The sequence below is a fragment of the Centroberyx affinis genome, unplaced genomic scaffold (genome assembly GCF_046629955.1).
Source record: "Centroberyx affinis isolate AG114_WGS23_722 - 3 ecotype Tasmania unplaced genomic scaffold, CSIRO-AGI_Caff_v1 ptg004288l_1, whole genome shotgun sequence".
NCBI lineage: Eukaryota > Metazoa > Chordata > Actinopteri > Beryciformes > Berycidae > Centroberyx > Centroberyx affinis.
Window position 1 is genome coordinate 588,965 of NW_027282008.1, and position 18,691 is coordinate 607,655.

Genomic DNA, 18,691 nt, shown 5'->3' on the forward strand with positions numbered 1-18,691 from the left:
TTCATCTCTGTAGGCAACCCAAATCCTCACTGTAGCTGCAGCCAAAAACTAAATTAAAAAGACTGGAGTGTTGGGGTGTTTAAAAGCCGCAGTGCTGTGCTGAGGAGGAATGGAAGTTCTCTCATGCTTAACAATTTGTTCTTCTGCTCTCTGCTGTTTAGAGGGATCAAACCAATTAAAAGCATACTATGACACACACACACACACACACACACACACACACACACACACACTCCACCTCAAACATCTGCAGATACCTGACAAAGACAGAGAGTTAGGTGCATCAGAACAGAAAAAACAACAACAAAGCAAAATAGATTTCTTATTTATTACAGTAAGACATTATTATTGAACATGTCTTGTGTGAACACAGAGGGTCCACCGCTATTTTGAGGACGTGCCCATGGGAAAGGAGCACAGGAAGGAACTCATCCAGGTTGGCTGGGTCAGAGGTTAAACCCAGTATTGCCGTTAACGAGCCTCTTCTCTAAAGTGTGTCCATTGTGCCTCACTGATCTCAAAGCAATGGGGTGAATACAAGAACACACACTTAAGACACCCCATGCTTTGAAGTCTATGAAGTAAAGTGGACACAACACAGGAAGCACTGGTCATTTTTGTGAAACGTAAATGGCTAACAGTCTCTTTCAGCGAACAGGATGATGCAACCATAACGAACATGATAAATCACACCAACGATACAGTAATGCAGCTAAAGTTCAAAGGGCAATTTCTCCAAACCCGAGCCTCAGAGAGCCCGATCACACGGCGAGAGCATTAGCGATGAGCCCGAGAATGGAGGCGCAAACAGCTGTGATGAAACCGAGGGGGATGATGACTCCTCCGCTCTGACACAACCTCATTTGGTCTCCTGGTGGCCCGCATGCCTCAGCTTCCGACAGGCAGAAATACCCCCCAGGGATCCCAAAATACACGGCAGGCGAGCCAGCCAGGCCTCAGCGGCAGCCCAGCCAGCCGTGAGGTGGGGCAGCAGCCAGGGAGAGGGGAGAGAGGGAGAGAGAAAGAGAGAAAGAGAGAAAGAGAGAGAGAGAGAGAGAGAGAGAGAGAGAGGAAAGAGGAAGGGCCAGGGGCAGAGCGGCAAGCCTGGGCAAGCCAACCAGCTACACAGACCTCAGAATAGACTGCAGTCTGCGTTCACACCGACAACACAGCAGGAACATTAACCTGGTTCTACATTGTAAGCAGTTTCTCTCGAAGTGTCTTTACTATTATGCTCGTCTCCATGTAAAACACTGTTTCAGAGGTGGGAGCACTCATGGCCCGACGGACGGGAACTAGAGAGGATGCCAAATGTAAAAGATTACCCAGGGTCCCATATGGTTGTGCTGTACTCAATTCTGTGGCCAACTGCCTTTATTTAGCCGTACTTCAATCCTCAGATCAGTTCTAAATGGGTAGTGGGGTTAATTTGGGATTCATGGCTTGTTCAGGCTATTGGGGTCATGGAGGTTATTATCTGGTGCTATTGTAAGGCCGTGCCTGACACATACTGGCCACATAGAGTCACTGCATCAGTCATTTCTTCAACAACAGAGGGCGCTATATAGGATTTCACCAATCATTTACCAATCACTCACAGCTTCCACAACACATAAAGTACACACAATATACATCAAAATGATCAAATGGACAAGGGGCCAACCTCTACAGCAAGGTTTAGAAAAGTCGCGCTCTTGTCTGGGGTTGAACTTAGCAATTTAGTGTTTCCATTTTTTTTTTTTACGAATCTAGGCTGTTGGGATGCTGCACACACAACTTCCGCCACTAGTGTTAATCGAACCTTGATATGAGGGTGGAAAGGGGGTCATCACTCACAGTCATTTAATGTATACAACATCATGCTTCAACACCACCAACGTCACCATCATCATCATCACCAATACAACTGTCAACACACCTGACAACAAAACAAATGGCAAATCCCACTATCATTACCTGACAGTACATTTTTGGAATAACCAGCTGATACACACACTCACCAAAAAAACTTAGGCATTGGGAGGTGAACTGGATTAAATACTATCCATTCGACCAACAGGGAACAAAACAACAGCATGTAGTTCTAAACCTCTTGACAATGAAAGTCTCCAGACCTTAACAAACTATGAAAAATGAAACTGACTGATGTTTGCAAGCCAATCTATTGGCCCAAAAATAATATTTCACTTCAGTGGAACATTTCAAGTTTTAGCACTGTTCATAAGTCTGCTTTTTTTAACCAGGCTTTCAATTAATTCAAGCCAGTGTTGACACTGGATTCCTAGGACTGCCAATACTGATGGTGGACGGTTCATGAACTCCTACAGAGGCACGCATGCTAAAAAATGAAATGTTGTACAAAAGTAAAATTTGACTTTAATCCCATGGGTAGACAGAGAGACAGTGCATACCTGTATTGTATGTCGAGTAGTCTACCTGAACAGGGATTAAACTGATTAAGGCTCAGACAGTCCATTCCATGGGATATTAAGACTATGCTGCAGCTCTCTAAGGCCCTCCCTCTGTCTATGTATCTAAATATCTATATGTGGTAGTTCTATGCTCTGTTCCATTTCCAAAAGGGATACTGCTGCTTGAAACAACTCTCTGCATTGTGAACGATTTTACAATAGCACATTTAGAGGAAGAATTTCAATTTCTAAAGTCCAAACTTTTCAATTCATCAAACTGAATTGATTTGGTGCCGACTCCTACCAAGCTGTACAACACATACAGACATACTGTATAGATTTGCTTAGGCCTATGTTGTTATTATTGTTCTGTAAACGGAGAAGGATGTAGAACTGAGAATTTGAGACTGTACACAATCATCATCTGAGCCTGGGGAAGATTCTGATGAAGAGGATCATGCTGATGAAGGTGAAGGAGACCAGGATGAGCATCAGCCACAAGAGCCAGTTGACGGACTTTTTGGTGTGCTGCTCTAGTCGCTCCGACTCCGTCTTCAGCTTCTCAAAGTTCATGTCAGCCTGACGCATAGATTGGCTCAGGGTCTGGGAGAGGGAGAGGGAGGAAGAGGTGACTTAACAACATACAAGACAACTGTCAACACAAGCATTGATGCACACGTCAGATTGCTGATATAATATGTTCCTGGTCTTAGATTCATAAGCTGGTAGTGGGTGGTCTCACACTGCCCACTTGTGGACAGAAGCAGCTGACACACTTTACCTCACCAGACAAAGGGAAAATGCTTTGGGACACAAAATAACCCTGCAAAAATATATACATCTCCCTGTCCCAAGCCAAATCCCTGAGAAAAATGAAAACATCTGAAATGTTGGAATATACAGGACCATAGTGGTAAAAACCTGGTCTCTCAATGGCAGACAAAATGCTGGTAAAATCGGCAGATAAATGAATAAAGGTCACCTGTCACACCAGCCAGTAACTTTTCGAGACGATAACGTTTGAATGTCTTGGTTATTACAGTCTCTCGTCTTTCCCATACTATCTCCCTGCTGGCCACCGTACACTCTCTCTGACCGTGAACCAATCAAAGCAAAGCAAAGCAATGGCCTTCTATCAAACCGGCTCCTGATTGGCTGCCTGATACACTGGCTCCACACAATGCAGTAGCATCTAAACTTGTATTTCTCTGCTGCCTGGATGGTTGATTAGCATCCAACCATCAGTTGAAACTGAACGTTATTCCCATGCGGCAAGTCAATTCATGACTAATTTAATCCATTGCATAAGTAAATGAGCAATCTTGAATTTAAAACTCTATATCTGCTGTTGTCTTTATGCTTTATGATTCTATACATGAAACAGTATTGAAAATGGGTAGGGTGGCCACACTCACTTGGACATCAAATTCAAGGACTTTTCAATTACTTTCAAGGTCTTGTTTGGTGAAATTCAAGGTCTCAAAATCATGTTTTGGGGTAAGACATTACATTGGTCAAAATTACACATCACAGAGGCCTCATTTATTACTCATGATCTTGTCAAGTCAAGACATCCAAGTAAAATGAAACCGTGTTGATTCTAGGACAGAGAGCGGTCCGGAGAGCTGAGGCACACTGATAAATTATGGTGCTATATTTTAATTAAAAAACTACTTTCATGGCCATCCATTCACTTTCAAAAACAAATTTTATTAAAATCCACAAACTTGCAAAAAAAAACGTCCGAGGTCCGTGGGAACCCTGTTACTATGAAAAATGCATGTGAATTATTTTGGCTGGTGAAAATGATTTTTGGCAGGTATATATTTTTTTAAGTTTACTAGCCTTGGCAGTTGAGAGCCAAAAAGTTAATTTCGGACTGCAATGGGAGAAAATGAGCTACAATACTTTTTTGTTACACACACAAGTGGCTATCCAATTATGTCCTCAAAGGAAGAAAAAAGTGGTCCAAGGCACTATCAACTTGGACCTCCTTTTTTCCATTGAAGACTCTGATCCCTGTCACCAAAGAGCACCAGTTGAAGGTATCAGAGACACCCAAGCAGCGCTCCTTTTCTTCTTTTGTTCATTTTTACCTGGTTGTCCTGTTTGATGATGTTCTGGGCTGCCAGAGTGTTGTTCTTCAGATTCCTAGCCAGGTGGAGCATGTCCTCAGCCAGCTTCTCCTGCAGGTTGTGGTGGTGCTGCAGGACGGCATCCAGCTCTGCAGCAGACTGACGCTCATCCAGTGGCACGCCTCTGTAGAAGGTGGGGGGAGACCATTTACAGTTTTATTTCAGGCATTTAGCGGAGACTCGTATCCAGAGTGACTACACCGAGTCCAGCAATAAAATAATCTTAAATTCTTAGGTCACCGACATTACAAGCATCCAGTAGTGAGAAGAGCGAGGGTCAGAGCCACAGAACTGTGACAATGGAAACATTATTCCTGCATCCCAAGAATGATCATGATGGATGGAGTAAAGCACAGAGACTGATGAACTGAGATGAACTCACTGATTGAGTGAGGCACACATCATAAATTTTCTGAAGCATCTGTATAGTCAACCTCACCTCACCTACCAATCAATGGATGTTATAGTTCGATATCTACGCACAAATGAATAGGGATGTATCCAAATTTAGTTCTTATTCACAAGAAATAATGCATAAAGCTTTACCTTCTGTTTCGCAAGTCTGTTTCTGAGGTGCCTGTGGAGAGGAAAGGAAAAAATCATCTTTGTAAATGTTGATTCTCCATAAAAATACTAGTTTTCTACTGGGATATTATTTCAAACTGTATTTTTTCAATATGAAATATTGAATTCTGGATGCCTTTGAATTTCAAAATAATTCTTACCTTTGCCCATCAAACCCTGTAATGAGACAGAGAAAAAGAAAATTTATAATGTGGGCAGAAGATTGCATTTTAAATCTTCAAATTCTCTACCAACCCCTGGTTTTTATATGTATTTTTAAATCAGGAACCCCTACATAGGTTTTTGCAGTTAAGAAAATATTAATAAATCACCAAAGTGATGGCATTGATAGACAGCTCCATTTTTAAATAGCCAAGGTGCAAGGTATGTGCAAAAATCTCCAGCTTTTAAACTTTAAGCTCTGTGTACATTGGCTATATGATCTGAGTCACAGTGGAAGTGCTAATTTCCACAGCGAGAGGTGGAAATATGAGTTACCCGCCTACCTTGCATCTTGGCTAGTCTCTATTTTAGCCTCACAGTGAGGGCCGGGGGAACAGGCCGTCCTACCGTGCCGAGCAGCTCATCCCTCATCTCTCCTGTACACCGGGCCTTGGTCTGCATGTGTACAGTTTTAGTGGCCGGCATTCTCTCATTGGCTATTGTGGGCGTTCGTCCAGGAGCAAGGAACTGATTGGCTAATGCTTTCTCTGTTGGGGAAGACTGTTAACAACACAGGAGAGCCATGAGATCGTTAATCTGTCCTGACTGAAGCAAAATCAAATGAAAAAGCAAACAAAAACAAGTCCTGATTGTGAACTAATTGTTCCACCTTTTTTGGGAATACAGGATGGACAGTTTGGAGAATGAATAAGAAATAAAAGAATGGAGTCAGCTCTACTGTTTATAAGACAGTTTTAAATATTGGAATAACAGTAAATATGATGTGGAAAATGGTGAAATTATTGAAAGTGATTAAATTGTGTAAAATATTTCCACTGACCAGTTTCTCTGCCTCTAGAAGTCCCTTCAGGAAATCTACTTTCCTTGTGTATTCTGTCAGAACTTCTGGTGTGGGTTTGCTGAGAAAATAAACAACCAAATCATCATTGAATAACAGTACTATTAAATCCCTTGATAAATCAGTTACGTGGCCAAGAACATGTTGCCTCATGCATGGTGTGACCTCTTTCAAGTACCATTAAGAGCTACCCTTTGTTAGAAAATACACTCATGAAATAGGATGTCAGTGAGATTTGCTTGCATCACAAGCTTAGTGTGATTTCTCAAGTTCAAAGTCTTTAGTCGCCTTTGCATAGGAGACCTACAGTCATGATAAACAACATGTAACTACTGCAACATTTCTTGCAAATTAACAATAATAAAAGATGTTAAGATAGGGCTGGGCGATATGGTTGAAATCAATATCACGATAATCATAAGGATTTTTCTCGATATCAATATATATCATGATATGGTTCATGAGTGCAAAATCACGTTAAATAATCAAATTAATGTTCATCTCATTGAACCGAATGGTAATGTTAGGTGTGATGTCAAACAAAACAGAAATATTCAAATAATATTCCTACCATACCTCATTTTATGAGAGTTTTTAAGTAAAATTTGCTTGTCATCATCAATTTAGACAGCAGAAATGTGTCACGATATTAAAATATCTTCATATCATCACGATATGATTCCACTGAAAGGCGATAAACGATAATATTGAATTATCGCCCAGCCCTATGTTAAGATATACTAAACGGTAAGAGTGGCATTGGATAAGTAGCTATTCATAACATGTTTTACCTTGCGCTCTTCCTCAAAGCCACCAACATCTCCTCTAGGGCACCAACATACTGCAAGAGAGGAAACAAAAACACTCCCTGTATGCTTTGGCTGATGTTTATTTGGTAGCTTAATATAGTTTCAGTTAGACAGAACATAACCCATGCCAAGTTCAAGTTGTGCCCATGTGTACAGGAGCTCAGTCTGACACAAGCTTCTAAATATAGCCAAGACAAAGCAGCTTAGAAAACCAATACACATTTTTCTCGTAAACAACCCATTGGAATCTTAGTCTTCGTTGATAGCAAATGGAAACGACGCTAACAATTCAACAATGTGTCAAATCGAAATTCAGCTAGTTGTTGAATATTGAATAGCACTGTGGCATGTTAGTAAACAAGCTAATCGACAGGACACTAATATGAACAAGACAGACTGGGTGATGATGTCCACTCTCATCCTGTGACTATCTCTCGCTTTAAGACATAAGGTTAACAAGCTAGCAAAGTTAGCAAACATTATCTAGTACACCGAAGGATTCAAATGTGTTTTTGGAAAGTGTTGTTTATTGCAAAACCTGTCGTAAAAAGGCAATTCAAGTTGGCGTTACTAGATAACATAATTTGCAATCACTGCTGTCAGTGACGACGTGGCTAACAGACTGGCTGTCCTGCTGTTGCAGCGGTGACAACAACTAGCGACCGTTACGCTTTTCTGACAGTCATGCTAAGACAGCTTAAGAAAGGTGAAAGGAAACCTGTATTGGATAATGACATTCACTCCGTGTTGTTTACCTTGTCTAACCTCCATTCCGCTTCCCCTCTCTTCTCCGAAGCTATGGATTCGCAGCGAGACAGTAATCTCACAAAATTTATCTCTAACCTAGACGAAGCCATGTTTGAAACTGACAGACCGTCGCAGGAATGTGACGTAGTCAAACAGTAGTACTGGCGGAAGAAGCGGGCCAGCAACAACAGTATTTCCATCAAATTAGTGCCTTACACCAGTGGTTCTCAACGTGGCGTCCGGGGACCACCAGGGGTCCTTGAGGGCATTCCAGGGGGTCCCCAGCAAATTGATGAATTGTTAAACTTAATTATTTTGTCATTTTAGAATGACTATTGTGATCATAGTTTCACTGTTATCTCTACCTACAATACATATAGTCATGGAATTCTGGACAAAATCATATCTGAAAATAAAAATATTCTCAGATTTGGGTCCGAGAGACAAAATCTCATCAAATGGGGGTCCGCGGCTGTAATGTGGACTGAATTAGGGGTCCTTGATATGAAAAAGGTTGCGAACCACTGCCTTACACCACCACTAATTCTCAGCATAAATCCATAAATTAAAATTTTAACAGAATTCATATATTACTACGATTTCAGAGAATGTAGTCTAAACTTGTAACCATTTCTACGTCTTACAAAGCTTTTTTTTAACCACCCATGTATTTGCAAAACAACCGTTCACTGACCTGTTTAGGGCGATAAATGCATAGCAAGTAGTATCAAACTGATGTATGATAGCCCTATATGAATTTAAGATTCATTAAGCGGGGAAACATAAACCTTTACCGAAAACAAAAAATATTTTTGTTGATTGTTCGGTGATTGTGATGCATTATTATAATCACTGACTAGAGGTCATTGTTTAACACTTATCTTCCACAACATCACTTATGTCATGAAATGACAAATCTGTGTCTGCTACACTGACAGTGAGTACAACGAGAGAGAGAGAGAGAGAGAGAGAGAGAGAGAGAGAGAGAGAGAGAGAGAGAGAGAGAGAGAGAGAGAGAGAGAGAGAGAGAGAGAGAGAGAGAGAGAGAATGAATAGCGTATGTGGACCCAATTGTTGGGAAAGTGTGAAGGGAACTTGAATGAGAGTTGAAAGTGCCTTGCTAAAGAGAATATGCGAAAACCATCCCAGGCCATGCAGACGACAGTAAGGAGGTCTAAAGGAAGTAGAAAGTGGTCAGCAGGTCAGGCTAAACAAAAGAATACTTTTAACAGTAATTGCACAACAGTGTAATCAAACACGTGTATTTTTTTAATATCTAATACCTCAGCTATGGCACACACTACTTCTTACCTGCAAGAGCCGTCATATTATTCACTCAAGAGATTGGTTAGTAGTAACTGGAGAGCAGAAAACAACTATTCTGTCAGGTACAGGGAAAATCTGAGATATTTTATGGAACTTAATTCATGTTAATTATGAATTGTACACAACTCAAGAGTGTTGTGCATTGTGTTGTTCAGCTATAACCTCTACAGCAGGAGTTTAGTGTGGTGCAATGTGTTTTTGGACAATAGTGGCTCTTATTCAGTCAACAGTTGAGTGCCACCCAGTACAACAGGCATGCTTAATGTTTGTTATTCCATGTATATTCTAAGATGCCACATACCTAAGACTTGATTTTGTCTTGAACAGACACCATTCAGGATTTCACTGGCCTGTTATAACACCACCCTGTACTTACCTTTGTGAAGACCTTCTCTTTGATTGACTATCATTTGTACAAATAACAGTTGTTGCCTTGCTGGAAATGGGCCAAATTATAAAGTAAAATACAGACAGACAAATTGAAGTTTAGGTCAGCATTAAAATAATATCTCTAGATTTAAAGCCAATATTGTAACGTCAATTGTTACAAACTTTTACATGGGATGCAAAAGGACTGAAACAATAAAAGCTGTAAACCTTGATGACAGACTGAATGTCAACCTGAGTGGATGAACTGAGAAATGAGAGGAGAGACAGCAAATGAGACTGGCCTACGACTAGCTCTGAAGGCAGCATTATTAAATGTCCTTGTTTGAACTGGTCCTCGTCTACACTATCACACCATTTGTGTCCATTACCACAAGGGTACAAGGGATTTTCTGTCATCTCATTTTCCACATATGAGACAGAGAACGGGTTGTTCTAATGAATAAAACAAATCTTTCATCATTGGCATTTGCTGTTTGTGTGGTCAGGATCACTGACTTCCAGTTATTTCCTTTTTTGTCTAAATTTGAACATTTCAACACATGGTAATTTTGAATTCATTTGCATGCTTGTTTGTGTATTACTAGCTAACTTTACATTGTAGTCGTAATATTGGTGGGATAGTCGAGGTGAAGTGCTTCCATTTCCCTTCTTAGAATGGGATGATTTTGAAGATGATGATTTACATTAAAAAAGTAAATGAACGCCATCAAAAACAGGCTGATATTGTGCATATTTTTCTGTAAACTTGGGAGTTTGCCTTCTGGATATGTGCTACTGTAGATGCCGATGTTAATGTAGCCCAGATTTAAGATCTAAACTGTGACAATTACTGAATTTAGTGACTATAATTTTACCATAACAGCAGTATCACACATGGTGCCCAAACAAAACACACAGCAGCAGAGGTTACAAGCATCATACTGTATTGTCCTGTTAATAGTAATAACCATTACAGCTCACATCATTCAGTCCCAACCATGCACTCCCTGTTAAACAATACACACCTACACATCTTCCTCATAATCAAGACAGACAGACAAACAGCATTCAACAGCAGTCAGAGAGAGGAACATTAGTATTACATATCATACACAGTGGGCCAAAGCCATGCTTCAACAGAGCCTGCAAATTAGGGAATTGTCCACTTGGAATGGCAGGTACAGTACAGCTGAGTGAAGCCATGTCCATATTAGAGAGAGAAAGCGAATTCAAGGTCTGTTGAGCTTTAAAGACATCGTGTCACAGCCCTTGTTATCATGGCTGGGTTGGTGTTTCTTCGTTCCAAAGGAAAAAGTGGCGTGTGCTGCTCCCATTTCCCTTTGCTATTGTGAAAGCGGTTCAGGTTTAGTTCCTTCCTATACTGTGTTGTGCTGCAGGTCAAAGGTGAAGGAGTGAGACTGTTGTCCATTGCAGCTGTTGTGATAAGGCACCAGAACAACATTCACAATGTGTGTGTGTGTGTGTTATTTCCTTGTTGTTTCAAACATGTCTTGAGTCGGTTCAGTACAATAAACACACAAGTATCATACAAAAGTACCCCCAACGCCCCAAAAATCCCCCCCGCCCCCCACCCCAACCCCCCACCCCAACCCCAATTCCATAAGGATTACAGGTAAAACGAACCAATGAGTTTGTACACTGTCAATTTACAGTACAAAATCAAGGCACTAGTTAACATTTCCATGAGCATGCTGGTTTGACTTGCTCATTAGCAGAACTAAGGAATGGAAAGGTGCAAATGGAGCCTGCAATATTTCCTTGAATTAGCACAAATGTGTTTAAAAATAAACAGAGGAAAGGTCCATCATGAGGCCACTGAAAACACACCCCACGTCCAATTTGATTTCATCAACAGTAACCACAATATATTAATAATGATAGAAAAAGTGCTTGGCGACATTGTGTCCAGTTGTGTTCGCTGTCACATAGGACGACAAGAGTTGAGACAAATTTGCAGCTTCTTGATTAGTTCCCATGACAACAGCAACTGTAACAGCCTCCGTTTTGTCTCTCTCCCGTTGTGCTTTGTTGGCCCACCATGGTTACTGCGCATTTCATCAATGTTCTCTCATGTCCATTCACTTCTACAGGTTATGTTCCTCTACTGTGGTTCTTAATTCCCATACTCTCCTGGCTGACTACAAGCCATCTACTTCTCTTGTCATCTATGACAGCTACGTATGCCATCTATATTGTGGTTCCCTCTCTACTGGGAGATTGTTGCCCATCATCCATTTCATTTCTTCTCTTTTCTGCTCTGATCAGACCTCATCGTCCATATAAGGTATGTCTGGGTCAGAAAAACGTCTCTGGCCATTTGTAGGCGAGGTTTGCGTCTGGGGTTGCTGGTGCTGAGGAGAAGATGCAACCATGGAGATGGAGGAGGAGGAGGAGGAAGCGGAGGGGGGGCAGGATGCAAAAGGCAACAGCAGGTCGCAGTCTGGGCCGTCAATGTACAGGGACTGGGTACTGTCTTTACGGCGGCCGGGCTGCTCTCTTCTCCTGATCAGGTATTTAAATGCTCGACTAGCAGGAGGGGTGAGGGCGTGCGCTGGGCCCGAGGCTGGAGAATGGGAGTGGACGCCCGGGGGGAGTTTAACCGTGCCTGGGATGACGGGGGTGCGGCGTTGCAGCTGATGCCTGGAGGAGGCACTGGAGGATACAGAGGAGGAAGAAGTGCAGCTGGACACAGAAGAGGAGGAGCTAGTAGAGCTGAGGTTTGGCAGAAAGTAACGTCCACCTGGGGCTTTAGGTCGCTGGGCAAGGTCTGATGGTTTGGGCGGGCAGACTGGCTTGTATCTCCTCAGCTGGGGGCAACCTCGTCCTAGAAGAGAGGCAGAAAAGAGGAAGGGTCAGAGGAAGGGAAAGATAAATATATTCCTCTCCCAGACACTTCTAAGAGTCAAAAACAGCCATCCTGAGAGGGTGAAGATCAATGGAAGATCATGCAACCATGTTAGCTACCAAAAATCACATTCAGTGAGGCACAAAGAAGCAAAACATTTGCTATGGTGTGCCAAATGTTCAGTTAATTCTCTTTGGAAGAAGTTTCAGCATGCTACTGTGCCACACATGCATATTTACATGCATACACAGGTGTGCAAATGTCCGCATATGTACACACACACACAAACACAAACACAAACACACACACACACACACACAGTCGCTGTTGCTCCAACCTGCTTCGCTACAGAGCAGACGGCACCGACCCCATCACCATCACTGGTCCAGACCTGCACCACAAAAGACAGGAAGGGCCCAACCCAGCGGCCCCATGGACTGGTCAGAAACCCACCGGTGAGTGAGAGAAACAGGTAGAAGGAAGGAAAGGCCAGACTGTACCTTAATACTGACCTTCTGGCTCTGAGCCGTGGGCAGAGGAGCGCTGTTGCTCGTCCAAGAGGCTCTCAGAGCTCAGCGAGGCTTCGGAGTCCAAGTTCTCCTGGTCCGAACCAGGCTGCTCCAGCTCCGGCAGTCGGCAAGCCAGGTCCTCTCTGGAGGGGAGCGGAGGACAAGAACATCAGAGAAATGAGAGGAGAGACAGCAAAGGAGACTGGCTAAGGAAGCTAGACAATGGAGAAAAGAGAGATATTGTATTGAGACTATGGAGACTGAGGTGGGAATGGTGGAAGTAGATGATAAAGAAACCATCCTTACTTCTCCTGTTTGATGGACTTGATGCGTTCCACCAGGTTCTTCTCAGCCTCTGTGTCTGAGTCCAGAGGCTCGTTCTCAGGAACCACACTTAGATCAGAACTGGCTTTCTCATGCACCTGCAGAGACAGACAGACTGTCACATACCGGTACCTTGAACAACTCAGCGTTGGGGCAAAATGCTGTTCTTTCTAGGACACGTGGCGTGATTGCTTTACTTTGCTGGGCTGGTAACTCGTACAGTACGTTTGAAAATGTCCCTTAATTACGACAGAAATCAAGCATGGTTTTGACCCACATCTGAAACATCTGATACCATATTTGTTAGTGAACAAGAGGGAAAAGAGGGGAGACGAGGGTGGATGGTGCCTGTGGCAAGTCATGCAACTGCACATCATTCTCGCAGCCCTTCTGTGAATAACTAAAAGAAAAGGCAGAGACACAGATACAGTGACATGAAAGAAACTAATGAACAGTCATTAACATCCACCCATTCAAAAAAGTATCGGTGTAAGGGTTTACATAGGCCAACTGAGGGGTTGTATCATTACAAAAAGGTCATTTCAGAACTAAGACAAATGTTAGACACATCACCGCAATCCAAAAAGGCCCTGCCACTCAACAGCAGACACTCCTCTGCAAATAGCATGACTTTCAGAACTTTCCTCTTTATGTCAATAAGTTATGAAGACATTAGAATACCACACAGAATAAATTCATCATTATTTCCCTCTAGCTGACGCTTTGAAAGCCATGCTATTCACAGGGGGCACTGCCTTCCAAAAAGTCAAGATTAACTACAAAAGTACTTGGAGACCAAACCCAGAACCATCTTGTCCTCACACAAGAGCACAAGAATAACAGAAAAGGGTACAGATTAATCCTCCACATCACAAGCAGGATCTAAACCAAACTAAAAGAATCATGCAACGTTCTACCAGTTAGTAAGAAACAAAGGGAGTAAGGAAAGATGGAGGAGAGAACAGCCAGAGGGTCATAGGTCACCCACGTCTAACATGCCATGCACAGACGTGTCAGCATGGCACACACACTACTACATCTACTACATCTACCAGGAGAACTTGAGGCTTGATGATACATACCACCACTCCTTTGTAAGGAGCTGAGAACCTGAGAGGTAAATGCCAGTAGTGCTAAAGAGAGACAAGGAACATTGGCCATGTTACCCATGTAACCCGAAGAACAATAATATCTGATACTGGGGTTGCCATATGATTTAATTGATCAAGGAACATGTTACTAATTAGTTTAGTTAAGTTTGGCATATGGCATAATAAACCATTTATGCATAAGTGACATTATGTTTAAATGCCTTTCCTTTTATCTTCACATGAGGTTGATCGTGGTAAAGTTTAGGCACTAATCTAAAACTTTTGGTTGTTAATTGTTGCCATAATATTCAGACCAAATTAAAGCGAACAAGGCCGATCCAGAGCAGGACAAGGCTCTCTTCCTCACCGTGTTTTGTCTCTTGAGTTTGAGCTGGTTGACAGCCAGAGCCTCAGCGTACTCCAGCTGCTCGATCTCCTCCATCTTCTCATTGTAGCGTCTGATCTGCTCGTTGATCAGCATCTCTATACACCTACATAGGGAAAGAGGAATATCTTAGGTCACAGTATCAAGGAGTGTGACTGTGTGCAGATTTTCAGCTGTTCACTGGTTCTGCACATGTTGTTTATGTGACATGAAATGATCTATAAAAAAAACAAAAAACTGCTAAATATTTTAAAAAAACGAAAAGCTAATTGTGTTACTCTTGCATCCCTGGTTAAGACCTGTAAGCACTACAGTCTAGCCAGTCATGGCAGTCTTACGTGGTTGTCTTGGCCACGTCCTTCATGCTGAGCAGTGGGTCGGCGCTGTCTGGGCAGCGCAGGATACAAGGGGCAAACACTATTGCCAAGGAGTTAGGAGACATGCGGTTGTGAGCCTCCTCTTTGGAAACCCTGCAAGAGAATTATCAGACACAAGCATTTAGATGCAATAGAGACAGGAGTTAGAATCTACTGTACTTATCACAGAAGAGGGTTGTCTCTGCTCTGAGGTTATCCTTTTATAGTTTTTGTGATACTCAGAGTACACAGATTAGTGAGCTTCCGGTCCATTTGTCATAACTTAATGCTTGAGGTAAGATGGATAAGTTCATATTAATACTACTGACCATGTTCAAAGAAAATAACATAACATATCTTCAACATTATACAATACCATGTATTTTCAGGACAGGTGGCCCTGGTGGGAATCAAACCCCTAACCCTGAGTATTTGTGTCATGCTCATATTTAGTTACACCAAAATGAGAGAATCCCTACCTGACGAGATGGAAGACGAGTCTCTCCAACGTGTTGAAGTTTGCTGTGGGAAGCTCCTCAAGCACCTTGTAGATGGCATGAAGCTGCTCCTGCTTATCTGGCAGCTCTACAGAGAGGAGAAAAACGTGTAAAGATGTTCCCAATTTTTCATTTTTATTCTTTGTTGTAAATATTCAGAAACCTTCATGTCAAATTTAGACTTCACATACTTACCAGCCATTTATTCTTTTTTTTTTTTTTTAAATCAATGTCATCATGTCAATCATGAACAAAAAAACCCTACTATCCAGAGGCAGATGCAGGAAACACCACTTTTCAAAAGTAAAGCCCAGAGAGATTATTTCTATTGTTAAATGCTGCCCCCTAGTGGAGAATGGCATCCTTACCCACGGCACGCAGGAAGTCATTGTAATGTATGAAGGTCATGAGTGGGTCTGGCAGCTCCCTCAACCACTGTTTCACCAGACCTGTCACCGTGTGGATGGGGTAGTCTTCCAGGCAAACCAGATGGGGATCTAAAGAACACAAGAAGAAAAATCAACACAAAATCAACAAAGGAACCCTGACAGAATTTTATATGAGAAACAGAGGGCTGATAAACAAAGACAAGGCAGTGCTAGGATACGCTGTCTGTTAGCTGTCAATGTTATGCAGATGGGACTAACCAGTTTCCAGCCGCTGGTGCAGCTCTTTCATGCGGTTGGCAGAGCCGGACTTGCGATAGATGCCCTCGGTGTAGAGGCCGTTCATCTCCACGTGCTCCAGCATCATCTCCATCACCATGGGAACTGGGTTCTTATCGCTGATCAGGTGGCACACGCGCACCCCGAAGTGCTGACCGCCGGACTCCTCATCGCTCTGGGGATTGAGCCAGACAGCAGCAGTTAATGAGAGATCCATTAGTTCCATCAGCATCTATCAGAGCCATGCATTCACACATACTGCAAGTGCAATAAAGTTGAATTACAGCCTGACTTGACACCTACTTTACAGTACATTACAGTAATACAATATATAAAGCTCTGTGGCTGTACGTTCAAATCTTATGTAAGCTATGCCATTAGCTAGCACACCTCATTAATCCAGGTGTGCATTTTCCCTAGACTTTCTGATAATAAACACGTACCTTTTTGGCACAGAAGGTGGAGCAGTCGGTGACTATTTTGCAGAGGCACTTCTTGTGGCATACCATTTTGCAATCTAGAAAACAAGACCAAATGTGTTAAAAAATGTGTGATTTAGTACAAGGAACTGACACGGTTTATGGTATACTGCATGGTTTATTTTTAAGTATTTGGACACAAATGCAAAACAAGTAATAGAGGCATGTTTGGGTGTAAACTCACAGCTGCACATGTAGGCCTTCTCCATGCCCCAGATGTAGGAGCTGCATTGGTCACATGACTGCATAATGTTGACCTGATAGTTGCTGAACACATGATCCAGAGGGCTCTCCATCTAGAAAGACAATCAATCACTCAATTAGGAAATCCTAATCTATATTAAATTGCCATTTTGTTACAGGCATTCTGTTAGTGAAAGAAAACAAATATATGAATGAAAACATGAAATTCAGCCCTGCATACTTACACTCTTATCTTTTTTCCGTCTCTTCTTCCTAGCTTTAGCAGGCTGAAATACAGATAGAGAGCACCAGTGTGAATACATTATTTTATTCACATGTGGACTAACTACAGTGATTGATCATGAATTTCAGTGCGAGCGGTCCTGTGTTGTTTCACCTTGGCAGGCTCGGCCTCCTCCTTCTTCATCTCTCCTCTGATGAAGCCGTCCAGCACTGACTGGAACAGGTTGACCACCAGCTGGACTTCTCCTTTCTGCTTGTCCCCCGCCAGGTGGATCACTCTGTTCTGATAGCCTTTCATCAGACCCTTGTAGCCAATAGTGGGTTTCTGGTGAAGTTTAGGGGAGAGGAAAAGAAAATAAGGTAGAGGAGGAGGTAGCAAAAAAAAAAAACGGTAGTGGAAATTGGATTGGTGTGTGTGTGTGTGTGTGTGTGTGTGTGTGTGTGTGTGTGTGTGTGTGTGTGCCTGCGGTTAGACTCACTGGGAGAGAATACATGGCTTTGATAGTCTCTCTGAACTGCATGGTGGCTGTTACGAAGATGGCTTCTGTGGCTGACAGCTGCTTCCCCCTGGAGCGGAAATCATTCACCTGCAGAGACAAAGCCAAGGCAGATGTTCATTAATGAAACACACTTACTCAAACATTGCAACATGATATGTTTAGTTTACCAGGACAGACACACTAACAAGAGATGTGATTTTTCAGGAATTCATTTTTTGGGAGGGAATATGAGGATTTAGAAACTGATTATTCATAAAGATGCAGATATCCTCCAACAAGCACGGCAATTCGACTGCGGAGTCCGAAGCCAATGCAGCACTTTGTACTTTCCGCAAAAGTGTAATTTTGTCTGTATGAACCGGACACAATTCCCCCTTTAATGTACCTGGTTGCCCAGAAACTCATCCAGGTGCCGCAGCTCATTGGCATTGGTGATCTCTCGGTCCAGCGAGGCGTTCCACTGCTCCGAGACCCGAGTGGCACGGCTGATCTTTATGGTGGGGTTGCGGCTCAAGCCTTTACCAGGGCGATCCCCGTGGGGCTGGGAAAGGGAGCGAGATGGGTGTCCGAGCATTGAGGCTGAAAGGGAGAGAGAGAGAGAGAGATAAATTAACATTATGGCAAAATAAGATTAACTGCTGGAGGAAAAGCTGGATGATTTGTTTTAAAACAAAGTTCTAAAGGCAATTTTAAGTGGTCCTGATTAATTCAATGTTTTAATTCATTACGCTTCACCCCGAGCTCAAACCACCAGGCCAGAATGTACAGTATGCATCAGCAACATGGATGAAACAGAATCCTGAGTCAAGCTATCCTGCACGCAGTGAGCACGATCCCGCACGGGTCACTGTTTACCCAGAAAGCAAACAGCATGATTAGTTAAGCCTCTGGAATAATAATAATACACCTGTGTTTTCTTTCCACGTCTCACTCCAGGAAGTATGACGGACGCGGACTGCAGCAGCCCTGCAGATGTAGTGCAGCAGTTTGCTGAAGGCTCAACACCGGCTAACATGAATAACACTCCTCTGACTCCAGGGCAGATGGGACGCTACTCGCTAGCATAAATACTGCATGAGTCACAGTAACAAAGTCTTATCTGGAATGGACTTCAATGGAAGGGACCAGTCATTCCCCTTCCCTAATTACTCACAACACTGTCAACATATTATAACAGCAATAACTCAAGCAAATGACACTGGCTGGCATTT

At 42.6% G+C, this 18,691-nt stretch overlaps 2 protein-coding genes across 2 annotated transcripts in view; both read right to left on the reverse strand.

Annotated features, from left to right (window-relative positions):
• Positions 1–335: 335 nt before the first annotated feature.
• On the reverse strand, positions 336–7,809 carry use1 (unconventional SNARE in the ER 1 homolog (S. cerevisiae)). The gene is made up of 8 exons (XM_071543333.1): positions 7,696–7,809; positions 6,923–6,972; positions 6,114–6,192; positions 5,681–5,833; positions 5,272–5,287; positions 5,093–5,123; positions 4,508–4,670; positions 336–3,014 (listed from the first exon to the last, which is right to left on the reverse strand). The coding sequence occupies exons 1-8, from the start codon at positions 7,795–7,797 to the stop codon at positions 2,832–2,834; spliced, it is 777 nt and encodes a 258-aa protein (XP_071399434.1). The 5' UTR covers positions 7,798–7,809; the 3' UTR covers positions 336–2,831.
• A 3,189-nt stretch (positions 7,810–10,998) lies between these two features.
• LOC139664469 (unconventional myosin-IXb-like) overlaps positions 10,999–18,691 on the reverse strand; it is a 61,536-nt gene continuing 53,843 nt past the window's right edge. The window contains 15 exon segments of the mRNA XM_071543308.1: positions 10,999–12,227; positions 12,761–12,900; positions 13,064–13,179; positions 14,164–14,214; positions 14,540–14,663; positions 14,896–15,027; positions 15,393–15,498; positions 15,779–15,907; positions 16,058–16,250; positions 16,519–16,592; positions 16,739–16,850; positions 16,983–17,024; positions 17,135–17,305; positions 17,460–17,567; positions 17,866–18,028. Of these exon segments, the coding sequence (XP_071399409.1) occupies positions 11,665–12,227; positions 12,761–12,900; positions 13,064–13,179; positions 14,164–14,214; positions 14,540–14,663; positions 14,896–15,027; positions 15,393–15,498; positions 15,779–15,907; positions 16,058–16,250; positions 16,519–16,592; positions 16,739–16,850; positions 16,983–17,024; positions 17,135–17,305; positions 17,460–17,567; positions 17,866–18,028 (2,224 nt within the window). The 3' untranslated portion in view covers positions 10,999–11,664.

Bases quoted from the DNA above. Each gene is read 5' to 3' on its own strand.
- use1 (XM_071543333.1), bottom strand. From the start codon at position 7,797: ATGGCTTCGTCTAGGTTAGAGATAAATTTTGTGAGATTACTGTCTCGC. The intron at 6,973-7,695 runs GTAAACAACACG...CCTCTCTTGCAG, and splicing joins CGGAATGGAGGTTAGACAAG to TATGTTGGTGCCCTAGAGGA. The intron at 3,015-4,507 runs GTAAAAATGAAC...TCCCTCTCCCAG, and splicing joins TCATCAAACAGGACAACCAG to ACCCTGAGCCAATCTATGCG.